The sequence below is a fragment of the Fusarium mangiferae genome, assembly GCF_900044065.1.
Source record: "Fusarium mangiferae strain MRC7560 genome assembly, contig: FMAN_scaffold011, whole genome shotgun sequence".
Lineage (NCBI taxonomy): Eukaryota > Fungi > Ascomycota > Sordariomycetes > Hypocreales > Nectriaceae > Fusarium > Fusarium mangiferae.
The window spans coordinates 1874768-1887449 of NW_024573931.1; the positions used below are offsets into that span (position 1 = coordinate 1874768).

Sequence of the window (12682 nt, forward strand, 5' to 3'; positions counted from 1 at the left end):
TTTCCCCTTATTATTAGCCTAATAAGGCTATTAAGCTTTTAACTTTCTATTTAAAGGCTTAAATAATAAGGCCCTTATAGTAGGCCTATATCTTAAAGGTTAAAATTATATAAAGTTTATTTACCTTAATAGTATAATTACTGCCTTAATTAAATAATATTAATACTGCCTATAGGTCTCTTAGTAGCTATATTAGCCTTCTTTTTTTATTATACCTAAAAGATTAAGGCAGTATTAAGTTAAATCTATTATAAAGTATATTTCTTAACTTAATTTTCCCTTTATTAATTATAGCTATTAATATTAATTATAGCTATTAATATTAATTATAGCTATTAATATTAATTATAACTATTAATATTAATTATAGCTATTAATATAATATCTATATAAAATAGCCTATAGCTATATAATTAGGCCTATTATATAACTAGTTATAACCTTAATATAGCTATTAGGCCTGCTTTATAGAAAGCTAATAAAGAAAAACTAAAAGAAATTTATATAATAATAATTATTATTAAAAAGAATTTTTTATTAAAATACTACTTTAACTTTATTAAAATAGCTATTTTTAATTATAATTTAATTAAGTTAATTTATTATATAGGCTATTTTAGCTTAATTAATTTAATTTAATTTAATTATAAGCTATTAAATTTAAAGGACCTAAAGAGGGTCTTAAAGGAAGGTTATTCCTTTAAATTAAATTAGGCTATATTCCTTACTGCCTTTATAGGCTTAAATATATATAAAAAGTGGCTTTTTAATATAGCTAAAAGGGTTATTATAATAAAAAGAGTGCTACTTTTAATATACTAGGCTAATTATAGTTTAAAACTATAAAAGTAAAGTTAGGATAGTATATCTATAAATAGAGTTTTAAGATAAAGGCAGGGTAATAATAGGGTTTAAAGAAATTAAGTTAACTTTATTTATATAAGTTAGTTAGCAAAAGCTAAATTAACTTAAAGTTAATAATAACTAAATCTATTAATTAAATATATATACCTAAATATATAATTAATTAACCTTATATCTAAAAATAGATAAAGTAATATTAATAAAAAAGCAGTAATTTAAATTAAAAATACTTATTATATAACTTATATTTTTAATACCTTATATTAATAGTTATATATTAAGAGGATATATTAAATATATTTAATTAAAGTAAATTAAAGCAATTTTTAAATATTACTTTATACTTTTAAAAGTTACTATAAATAATTAAGTATTAATATCTATTTTAATACTTATAGTTATAGTATTAAATAGTTTATTAATAAAGACTGCTAATTAATTAAATAATAATTTAATAATATATTAATAATTTATTAAAGATATAATATACTTTAAATTTAATATTATAAAATATAAGTTAATATAATATTTTTTATTTATTTATAGTATCTTTATATATAAAGTAAAAAGTATAATTATTTATAATAATTAAAATTTACTTAAAATATATTTATAAATTATTATAAATAAATAGTAAATATATATTTAATTACTTTTAATTAAAGATTTAGCTTTATATTACTTATATTAATAAATATAAATATCTCTTAATAATTAAGTATAACCTTAAAATACTTAAAGTTAATTAGTTACCTATTAGTATATATATAGACCTTAATAGTTAAGTATTAATGCTTTTAATATATATATTTAATGCCCTTAAAAAACGTAAAATATATATTAATAGGCCTTTTTTATTAAATATTATAATAAAGAATTTATAATATATTAATAATATATAAATAATATATAGCTAATAGCTTATATATTTATTTAAATAGCTTTTTTACTTTTATAAGGCTAAAAGTAATATAATTAATAATATATATAATATTATTTATATTTATAATTAACTATATAAAAATAGTTTTTATAAATATAAGTCTATTAACCTTAATTATATTCTCTCTATTTTTATACTAGCTAGTATTAAAGGTAAATAATAATATAAAAATAGAAACTTTAAGCTTTTTTTAAATATTAAATATATTAATAATATATTAATAATATATTAACTATAAGTTAATTAAGACCTATATAGAAGACTTTTATATTTTACTTTTTAGTTTTATTTTATAGTTATTACTATAAGGTTAGTATTTTAAAATATCTATTTCTATTATTATTAAGAAAATTAATTAAGTCTTACTTTAATAGGATAGCCTTAAAGATTTTAATAAATAAAGGTATAAATAATATATCTATTTTATATTTATATTATATATAATATTATAATAATATATAATTTAAAGTATTAAAAGAAGTAAAGAAAAAAGAAAAAAAAAAGCCTTAAATAAAAAAAAGATAAATTAAATTATATTTTATATTTTTTAATTAATAGAAATATATAATATAAGATTTAGATTTTAATTTTCCTAACTTACTTTTATAGTGCTAATAGGGGCTAGATCTAGGTTAAGTTAAGGAGGTCAGTCTAACTTTACTATATCTATAATATAGGTACCTACTTAGGTATATATAGGAGTTAAATACTAAGTCTTAAAATCCACTATAAGAAGCTATAATAAATGTTGAAGATAGTAATTATCAGTCTGAGTTACAGAGCCTGCCCTGCTGAGTAAGGCGAGGATAATGAGACCCTGGGTCAGTAAGATAAAAAAAAAAAAAAAAAACGACTTCATGTTGGCCATGGACCTTTCCGGGTACCGGTACGTAGGTACGTAGGTACCTATAACTTGTGGCTCCCGTCATGGCGCACCCCACAAGATTACACCCCTCCAGCTCAAAGAGCTCCAGGACAAAACACGGCAGAAGTCGAAAACCTAACCAAGACATCAGCATCAACAAAAACATCCACCACAATTACTTGAATCTTCCTATTGTGAGAATTATTCAATCCCGCCACTGTCGCGACTAGATTGATCTGGATCTAGAGTGACTGCGACCCTTTGCGACTCGTACAATCGACTCTCTCTTTCAAGCCGATCGCGTGTGCTTTGTGCCACACCTACCACATTTATCACTTCGCCATTGCTCCTCGAGCTTTTACCTCGCTTCTCTCTGTCTACAATGTCATCAACGCCGATGGATATAGATAGGTCCAATACACCAAATGGCGCATCGCTTAACATCCACCGCACCATTGGCACCACCGCCTCCGTGTCTAATCTGTCCGATGTCATAGGCAGCTTTCGCCCTACCAAGGCATGGAACCTACATAACCCGACCGTACGCTTTGTTGGTGGGCTAATCGTCTAACGCTGTGTGTAGCTCTTCCGGCGTGATGATATCAAGGACAGTCGTCCACAGCCTCATGTACTGTCCCTCGACTACGATGACGAAGGCCAACTCGTCATGGCTTCGGCTAGCGACGAGACGATACAGATCTACCACGTCAAAGAGGGCAGACATGACAAGAGCCTAGTCAGTAAAAAATACGGAGTGAAGCTAGCCAAATTCACACACACAGCTTCAAGCATAATCTATGCCAGCACAAAACAGAACGGTAGCTCATTCACAACTGTTGAATTCTTTGAAATGAATCCAATACTGACCGACTTTTGTCTCCAGACGCTATCCGATATCTTGCCACACACGATAATTCATTCATCAGATACTTTGAAGGTCATGAGGGACCTGTGACTTCACTGGCTGTTCACCCGGGCAGCGACAACTTCATCTCATGCTCACACGACAACACTGTGCGCCTCTGGGACACTCAAACCAAGAACTGTCAAGGTCAACTATTTCTTCGAGCACCCTACCTCGCCGCATACGACCCCTCTGGAACTGTGTTTGCCGTCGCCTGTACGAGTAGCGGCACGGTACTACTCTACGATGCTCGACACTATGACAAAGCTCCTTTTGCAACGGTCGATGTTGTCGAACAGTGCAGGAAGGTAGATTCACAATGCCTCAACAAGGGATGGACAAAACTCGAGTTCTCAAATGATGGAAAGTCGTTACTTGTTGGAACTCGTGGTAATGGCCACTTCCTCCTGGACGCTTTCGAAGGCACCCTGAAAGCATATCTTCACAAGCCAAACGGCGGCACTCGACGATTGAGTGTGGGAGAAACAGCATCGGGTGGCAACGCATCGTCAGATTTGTCAAACATAGAGAGCAGTGGCGAGTGCTGTTTCGCTCCCGATGGGCGCTATGTTCTGAGTGGCTCTAAAAAGGACGTCCTGGTCTGGGATACCATGGCAGCTCCCAATGACAACAAAGTTCTGGAACCTAGCTGGACTCTGCCTGATAAGAGAGAGGCAGCTGTCCTAGCCTTCAACCCTCGGTACAACTTCTTCGCCACGGCTGATCAGGAGCTATTGTTCTGGCTGCCCGACCCTCATGCCTGAGTCGTGCAAACGAAAAAGACGTTGAGCAGTTAAAATGGCTGGAGTAAACAATAGATACCCTTGCATTATGGTACATCATGATGATGAGATAGTGACTGAAACATATTTAATGAGAATGAAAGTCACACAAAAACTGCCTGTTCGGCAATGGGCTAACCAGAAAAGCTTTCACTTATAGTATGATTTCTAACTACTTCATGTTCCCTTCGCTGAAAATACTCGGAGGCTAACGCTAACACGGCGCCGGGGACGATCGAATTTGCGATGATGTAACACAAACTTCAAGTCATTTATGAGAAAGAGGAGAAGGAGAAGGAACCGAGGCAGAATAGTTGATGGTTACCTTACACTTAGGTAGTTTCATACTATTCGAGTGCGATTAGCCTCGGAACGGTATCTTCGCGGACTTCCACATTTGCCAGCTTGGGACATGCTCCATGCTCTATCAAAACCTGACCAATGTCCCCTCTCCCCTTTCTAACGTAGTACCACAACGGCGTATGCCCACCAATGACCTTATTAAAGTGTCTTATCTTCCTACAGACAAGCCTGGCTAAGTCAACCTCTGCCTGTGCATATAGTGAATTGCTCAGCGGCGTTATCAGGTTCATGATGGGAAGCGCATCGCCCTGCGACTGCGAAAGATCACCTTCTGGCACTGTATCATGATCAGCTTCTGCTCCAGCTTCCAGTAACATTTTGACAACTTCGTGGTTCCGGTTCCGCTTGAGCGCATCTGCTAGCAATAACCTCTTCTGACCTGTCTGGCTATTGATCGGATTTGGCGAAGCACCTGCTTCTAGAAGAAGCTGGACAGCTTCGACATATCGCTTGTTTATGGCAGAAAGCAGGGGACTGATGTTTCCTATAGTATTTGCGTATATATCTGCGTTGGCCTGTTGGACGAGATAACGAATAGTGCTCAAGTGGTTGTGACGAGTGTCCAGAGCATTCAGAGCACCCTTACTCTCGGGCATGTTGGTTTCTTTGCTCCAGTCGCAGTCATCCATTGGTCCCCAGGAGACGAGATGGCATAGAGCTGTTTCGTCGGTGTCGTGTGTGGCATTGACGTCCGCTCCTCTGCTGATGAGCAGTTTGGCCTGGTGTGTCAGTTAGTTCGCTTGTCATGGGATCTCTGAAGGTTATCAGGTTGAGACGTCTGCAACACTTACCACATCTTCATTCAATGCGTATGCCAAGGGAGGCAGACTCTTCCCATCTGGAGCATTTGGGTTGAAACCATTGTCCAATAGTAATGTGGCGATTGCCGTGTTCCCACGCAGGCAGGCCAGGTGCAAAAGGCCGCTCCGGCTTCCCCAATGCAGATACCCATAGGCTGGGCCTGAAGGACCCATCCTCTGGACCGTCTTATATCTCAAGGCGTAGAGGCGATCGTTTTGGAAAGGCCGATTAATCCTGTCCCCAACATCTGTACCGGTCCGCCCCAGGGCTTCCAGGGAGCCTTTTGCTGCATTGAGGGCACCAAACCAGCTCGCCCATTGAAGAGCTAAAGGCTGTTGGTGATCGATCTTGAGTGCGTCTTTTGCATCCTTGTCGTACAGACGTGGAAGGACAGTCGCTTTGAGACTTTTGCAGGCCAGTGCCAAGTAGAGAAGGTCCTTGAAAGGCTCCTTTAGCAGTGACATCTCATCTGTTATGAGATGCATGATCTCAACAGGCATGGCTAATTCTAAAAAGGAGATGGTTTAGCGGCAAGGTCAATGAGTATAGAATACAAAGGACCTACCTTCTTAGTACATCCTCAGAGTAGGTAATTACGTCCTGTGCAATACGTTTCTGTTGAAAGCCGGGATCTCGTCTCGTCAATTTCGTTGCCGAAGAGGGTGACTTACCATCGAGATGCGCAGTCGTTCCTTGTTTAGGCTGATGTGTCATTTTTGCTTTATGAAAACAAATACGATTTCTTGTGTTGATCGAGAAGAACAAGGCGATATTTACAATGTGGAGGTTGCCTGAGACAAATGATTGGATGGCCAGGGCTTGATTGCTGCCTACCTATCCTTGGGGAGTAAGAAAACACTGCATCAGACCTTGATATACGGAGTAAGGTGTCAGAATAAATTCTACAAAGGCTACCCCAAGCTTATACACCAAGTTAGCCAAGTCTTGTTATCACGTCAAGCTGGTGTATGCCAAAGGTAATTCTAGAATAAGCTGCCCAAGGTAGGCTACAGAATCTGGAGGCACTGATATGCATTTAAATTGACACGGCTGATATAGAATAAACGCACATCTACAAGTCTATTGACAACTAATTGGTATTCATTTTGATGTCTCCATTGTCAATCAACTTGTTACCGAAGTACTACGTAATGGCTCTATTTATGGCTCTATGTATGGCAATCATGCTTGACTGAGTTACTACAATATCAAGATGATGCGTCTCAAATATCAAAAGAGTCTCGCTTATATGACACCAAAGTTTGGAATTCATCTCTGGTACTACATGAGGATTTTCAAGACCAAGTAAATGGCATTTGCGATTGTACCGTGGTGTTGTGGCGCCCAGCCGCTCCGGCCCCTCATTGAGCCCCACCATAAGAATATCCCACCTTCTAAATCCAACCTCATTCAACTTTCCACTTCAAAACCGCGAACGACATTGCATCTACAAGCGCCCTGTTGGGATTCCTATGGCCATTGACAATTCAATAAGCGAACAGGATCCTGAGGGTATATCTATTTGCAGGCGGAGGCAGAAGCATAGCTGGGCCCACGATCATTCTTGAGCCAGAACGGGCCACCACACGACATCACCTTCGACATCGCGACTGACGGTATAATACAACTCTTGACGACATGGTGTATCTCAAGACCAGCCAGGAATGGCTCGACCAGTCCATGGCTCTCCTAGAGGCCCGTCCTGCCACTGTACGTCCATGCGCCGACCACTCAACCTCAAACTAACCACAACACCGTAGACTCTCATTACCACAACATACAAGCTCAAGCCTGGCCCTACGCGACCCGATGCAGACGGCGACACACCCGTCACCAAACCCCCACGCGGCGCTCTCGTCCTCAAGGCATACGATCCCATTAGCGGCGCGACCATCAAGTACCGCACCACCAAGGCCCAGGAGGTCACTCGCTTGATACATGCGTCTCTGGGCCGGCTGGGAAGAAGTATGGCTGCGGTGCCGGATGTACCTGAGGTGACAATGGCAGATGGCGATGGCACAACTCCGGTGGAGGAGTCACAAGCTGCTACGCCGACACCACAGGCGGCCCAAGGGGGTGGAGGTGGAAAAAAGAAGAAGAAGGGCAAGAAATAAGATATCCGAGCTGGACGAGTTGTTTTTAGTGCTTCTGGTATACTCGATTTATTTGTGGACTTGAGGATTGATGATCATGAAATGAAACTTGTTGCAGTTGATGTTGAAAAGAGTAGCATTGTTAACTGCAGAATATTGATTTGAGGGATGCCACTTTGCAGACTTCTTACCTTCTCAAGTCTCTCTTCGCTACACGAAACTCACAAGACACACACGAGCCTACCAAGTCCACTGTCGTAAACTTCAACCATGGGTACAGGGCTGAGGGGAGGCAAACAGAAAAGTATACACGTCACACATGCAACGATCGAGGAGTGTACTAGTCTAATCAATTCATCTCTATCTAGAGTGGTAAAGTAATATCGTCATCCATAAATAGGATCAAGCCGTCAATGCTATTTTCATCCACCCTCAGTCCAGATCCCAAAACGCCGTGTCGATCCGTGCAAATTCAGCTTCCGGATCCAAATTATGATTGCCTCCTTGCCAATCGTAGTACTAACCAAGCATCGCCGCCCCGAGGCCCCATTCAGATGTACAAACAAGAAGTAAAACAGGGTATATGTTCACATGTGCGCGTGCCAATGAGCAAGTGCCCAGGCCAAAGAAAAGAGAAACGAAAAGGCGAGACGCTCAGAAATCCTCGTCAAAGGTGAAGTCACCGCCGTTCTCACCCTTGGGGGACTCGTCCTCATCAGTCTTCTTAGTGGCACTGTGGAGGACACCGGCCTTTTGGTAGTCGGCAACACGCTTCTCGAAGAAGTTGGTCTTGCCGCCAAGGGAGATGTTTTCCATGAAGTCGAAGGGGTTGGTGGCCTTGTAGACCTTCTCGTTGCCAAGAGCGACCAGGAGACGATCAGCGACGAACTCAATGTACTGCTTCATGAGGTCAGAGTTCATGCCGAGGAGGGCACAGGGAAGGGCCTCAGTGAGGAACTCCTGTTCAATGGTGACGGCATCAGTGATGATATCTTGGATCATCTGCTTGCTGGCACGGCCCTTGAGGTGAGAGTGGAGGAGGCAGGCAAAGTCAGTGTGAAGACCCTCGTCACGAGAGATGAGCTCGTTAGAGAAGGTCAGACCAGGCATGAGACCACGCTTCTTGAGCCAGAAAATAGAAGCGAAGGCACCACTGAAGAAGATACCCTCAACAGCAGCGAAAGCAACCAGACGCTGGGCAAAGGAGGAGTCCTTATCTTGGATCCATCGGATGGCCCAGTCAGCCTTCTTTCGGATGCAGGGAATGGTCTCAATGGCGTTGAAGAGGTACGTTCGCTGGGCAGGCTCCTTGATGTAGGTGTCGATGAGGAGGGAGTAGGTCTCGGAGTGAATGTTCTCCATCATGATCTGGAAGCCGTAGAAACAACGAGCCTCGGGGATCTGGACCTCGCCACTGAATCGCTCGACGAGGTTCTCGTTGACAATACCATCAGAGGCAGCGAAGAAAGCAAGAATGTGAGAGACGAAGAACTGCTCATCGGCAGTCAGGCGGTTGTTCCAGTCGTGGAGATCCTTGGACAGGTCAATCTCCTCAGCAGTCCAGAAGGAAGCCTCAGCCTTCTTGTACATTTGCCAAATCTATCAAGAGCTGTTAACATGGGTCGCGTGGGGGTGACCACTTTACGCGTCAAAACGCGTCACATACCTCATGGTACTTAATGGGAAAGAGAACAAAACGCTGGGGGTTCTCCTGAAGTAGAGGCTCATCGGCCTCCTCAGACTTGATGCCAGGGGCAACAGCGAGCTTGGTCTCCTCCTTCTTGGGCTCTTCGACAATCTTTGTCTTGAGGTCGGTGGTATCGAGGGACTTGTTCAAAGGCTCGTTCTCCTTATTAGCGGCGCCGAAGTCGAGCTTCTTGACGGGAGACTCCATGTTGAAGTTCTCAATGGCGGAAGCAGCCTATGATTGGCGTATTAGCAATGAATTGGCCTTGGTGGATATGTGCAGCTGCGTGCACTTGGGACGTCACATACCTGCTTCGAAGGAGTGATTTGCGCAGCCATTGTATTGTGAGTGTGGGTGTCTGAGGAAGAAGAGTACAATTTGGTTGATCAGAGCAATGCGGAGACAAGACAAAGGCTTTGTATGTGCGTGAAGCTCTCGAGGTTGAGGTGTTGTGGGCTGCGGTGGTGATGGTCTGGTCCAAAGTAAAGAACGGGATGAAGGCGATGGGCTTTTGTATAAGTCTTGATGCGCTGTCACGTGGAGCTAAAGCGCGTCAGGTCGCGCTGGGCAATACAAACAGCGGGCCATTTTAAAGTACCTAGCTCTACTGCGTCAGGGCAGGGGGGCCGCTGCGCGTCACTGGGTGAACCAAGGGCTTTCGGCGCCATTTGGACTGCTACTGGCAGCATCCAAGGCGCTAGTGCTGGAGCTGGTACCATGAGAATATCCAGCCACCAGGATGAATCAAGCAAGTGAGACGCGTAGATTCGCGTTTTAGGCAGATTCACGTTCTTCTTTGGTATGGTTCAAGTGCAATGCCTCGTGTTTCTCTCAATTGCCCCACTGCGCTTGCACGGTACCTGCTTTGTCGCAGGGAGTGATGATTCAGACTTTGTCAGGATTAACGTCATGGGTCTCTTTTATCAATCAGCACACTTTGGCGTGAAAATCCATTCATGAGGTGGCCTCCCTTGTTCACATCGTTGGGCCAATGTATGCGAAATGGGCTGTGGCCAGGGCATGATAGTGGTACGAGGCGGGAGAGAACTCATGGGGCCAAGGTACCATTGCCTGGTGGGAGAAGTCATGATGAGGTCCTACCGTGCACTGAGATCAGATTCATGCAAAAATGATGGCCATTGAACCTTTTCTGCAGCTGCTGCAACAAGTACCCTTAGTTAAGCAAGCTGCTACAAACTTTCCCTGTTACTCAACTTCACTCCCAGGGTGAGAAACGCGTTCCTGGAGCTACACCGCGTTCCGGCCTGGGCCCTGAATCTGACGTGATGGGCCCGGAGATGGAACGCCTCCACGAGCTCCCTTTTGCTGTCCACAGTTTGCAACTAAATTCAGATCAGCTTGGACTGGGCCAAGGTGAGTTCGCATTTACATTGAAAGAAACCCCTTTAGAGTCCTAGATCGGAGGCTTCAAGATCATCTCTCTATCACGATTCCACCTGAGTTGCTTGGTCGATGAAAATGCCAAGTGAAGTTATCAGATCTTATTCTCTAATTTAATTCGAGGATCATGACCCACGCGCGACTGCACCCACTGTATCAATCGGTGAGTTCATGGCGCATTAGTATAGATTCGTAAGGTAAGCCCAAAGTAAGGTATCCATACTGAACATCATTCGTACCTAGGTAGACAACATAACAATGAAACACGTCTGCATCTTCCGATCATTCAAGCATTACCAAATATTCTCACCCCATCATCATAATAGTCCTGACTCACAAGGGCCCGCCCTCATGTCAGCGTGGTTGGTCCATTTCCCTTGTCTTCATTTCCCTTGCCGTCCATGTATATCCGAGTTGCCGACTTTAGCGTCGGTCTCTATCTCGTCGCTGTGATCTTTGACTTCGAGACCCACGCTCGGCTTCACCTGTTTCAATGTCGTGTGGTTGAGCTCTGCTGCGGCCAAAGAACCCGCGGCTCTCGCGGACTCGTGCCGGTTCCGGTTCGATGGGACGATCATCACGATGGCGATCTCGGCTGCGACTGCGGCTGTGTCGACGACGCTCCGACATGGAGGGATTTCGCGATGGTGGGTTTGACACATACTCTGGTGGATCCTGGGCTTGAAGTCGATCAAATTGTTCAGGATCGCTGGGGTCAATAGCTGGCACTGGCAATCCGCTCTTCTTCAGGTTCTTGCGTCCTTCCTCGCGCAAGTGTTGCTCAAGAAGTGCAGCATTGCGAGTATTGGCTTTGAAGGCCGCATCGGCAATGTCTCCAGCAAAGGGCACAATTCCAATGACAAAGTCGATGATGATATTGAACATCATCCTGGACTTGACAGAGGTTGGCAGCCCACCGTCGATCTTCATGCAGCTCCTCATAACCAAAAGGGCAAGCAACATATCCAAAACGTCACCAATTCTATGAAGCCCATGTTAGCTTAGTTCGATGGAGACCCAAGTTGGGTTTGGAGACCAAACTTACGCAGGGATCAGTCCCAAAACGCTACCCCAGCCAAATCGGATGCCGCAGCAACTGAACAGAGCCAGGTCGAGACGGTACGCTCGGCGCTTGACCTTGGTCAAGACTTTGCCATCATTTTCGGAAATGCCAGGAGGAAGAGCCTTCTTTCGCTTTTTAACTTTGCCAGTAGGCGTTCCATCTAGGCGAGTAGCTGGGACATGCTCAAAGTAGGGATCCTGTGAATAATGTGTTAGTTTGACGGGCTCTAAAGGGTCATAGGTAGTGTCGATGCTTTCATACCTCAGTTCCAAATTTGTTCTGGACAGTCTCTCCCAGGATCTTCTTGGTGACAAGCTTTGCGACAAGTGATGCCATGTTTTACAGCAAGAGCGACACTTCGCTTATTGAAGCAGTCGGTGCGCGACCCGGGACGAGGTCGTTGGTCTTCTTAATATTGCTGAAGCGACAAGCTTGGCAGAGGCGGGAGTATGACCAAGGACAAGGCCACAACTACACCAACAAAGAATGTATGCCACTGCTTGAAATTCCGAGACCAAGATTGGGCGAGCCAAGACAATGAGAGGGTGCTTCTCTTATTAAATAAGGGGAGGACAATGTCCTGATAGAATGACCACTTGCTGCGTTTGTAGTGGCTTTACTGGCTGGTCGGTCAATTAACCTGTTTTCAAGTATTTATGATGTCTGTCCATGGTGAGGGAGCCCAGTCGGTGCTGTGACCGATGATGTAATATTGGCGGCCACCCGAACTTCTGGAACCTACATACAGAACTGCAGCAAGCCAGCCCCTGCAGTCTAGAAGCATTAATGCGTAATCTTTAGCTCAACAAAACCGGTTAAACCACTGCTACAACGCCGATCATGCACATGTGCTGGCATATTTTTCAGTGGCGATTGAGCATTACCTCTCTAAGTAACTACCTCTGAAACGTCTCTG

At 42.7% G+C, this 12682-nt stretch overlaps 5 protein-coding genes across 5 annotated transcripts; 2 read left to right on the forward strand and 3 right to left on the reverse strand.

Moving 5' to 3' along the window:
- Nucleotides 1–3054: 3054 nt before the first annotated feature.
- Nucleotides 3055–4340, forward strand: FMAN_10426 (uncharacterized protein; the record flags this gene model as incomplete). The annotated part of the gene is made up of 3 exons (XM_041821099.1): nt 3055–3162; nt 3256–3490; nt 3556–4340. The coding sequence occupies 3 exons, from the start codon at nt 3055–3057 to the stop codon at nt 4338–4340; spliced, it is 1128 nt and encodes a 375-aa protein (XP_041686913.1).
- A 365-nt stretch (nt 4341–4705) lies between these two features.
- On the reverse strand, nt 4706–6236 carry FMAN_10427 (uncharacterized protein; the record flags this gene model as incomplete). Its single annotated transcript, XM_041821100.1, has 3 exons — nt 4706–5440; nt 5513–5991; nt 6194–6236. The coding sequence occupies 3 exons, from the start codon at nt 6234–6236 to the stop codon at nt 4706–4708; spliced, it is 1257 nt and encodes a 418-aa protein (XP_041686914.1).
- Nucleotides 6237–7160: 924 nt separating this feature from the next.
- Nucleotides 7161–7636, forward strand: FMAN_10428 (uncharacterized protein; the record flags this gene model as incomplete). The annotated part of the gene is made up of 2 exons (XM_041821102.1): nt 7161–7232; nt 7283–7636. 2 exons carry the CDS (start codon nt 7161–7163, stop codon nt 7634–7636), a joined length of 426 nt encoding a protein of 141 aa, XP_041686915.1.
- Nucleotides 7637–8269: 633 nt separating this feature from the next.
- On the reverse strand, nt 8270–9640 carry FMAN_10429 (putative small subunit of ribonucleotide reductase; the record flags this gene model as incomplete). Its single annotated transcript, XM_041821103.1, has 3 exons — nt 8270–9214; nt 9282–9536; nt 9611–9640. 3 exons carry the CDS (start codon nt 9638–9640, stop codon nt 8270–8272), a joined length of 1230 nt encoding a protein of 409 aa, XP_041686916.1.
- A 1486-nt stretch (nt 9641–11126) lies between these two features.
- On the reverse strand, nt 11127–12102 carry FMAN_10430 (uncharacterized protein; the record flags this gene model as incomplete). The annotated part of the gene is made up of 3 exons (XM_041821104.1): nt 11127–11685; nt 11749–11963; nt 12028–12102. 3 exons carry the CDS (start codon nt 12100–12102, stop codon nt 11127–11129), a joined length of 849 nt encoding a protein of 282 aa, XP_041686917.1.
- Nucleotides 12103–12682: the final 580 nt, after the last annotated feature.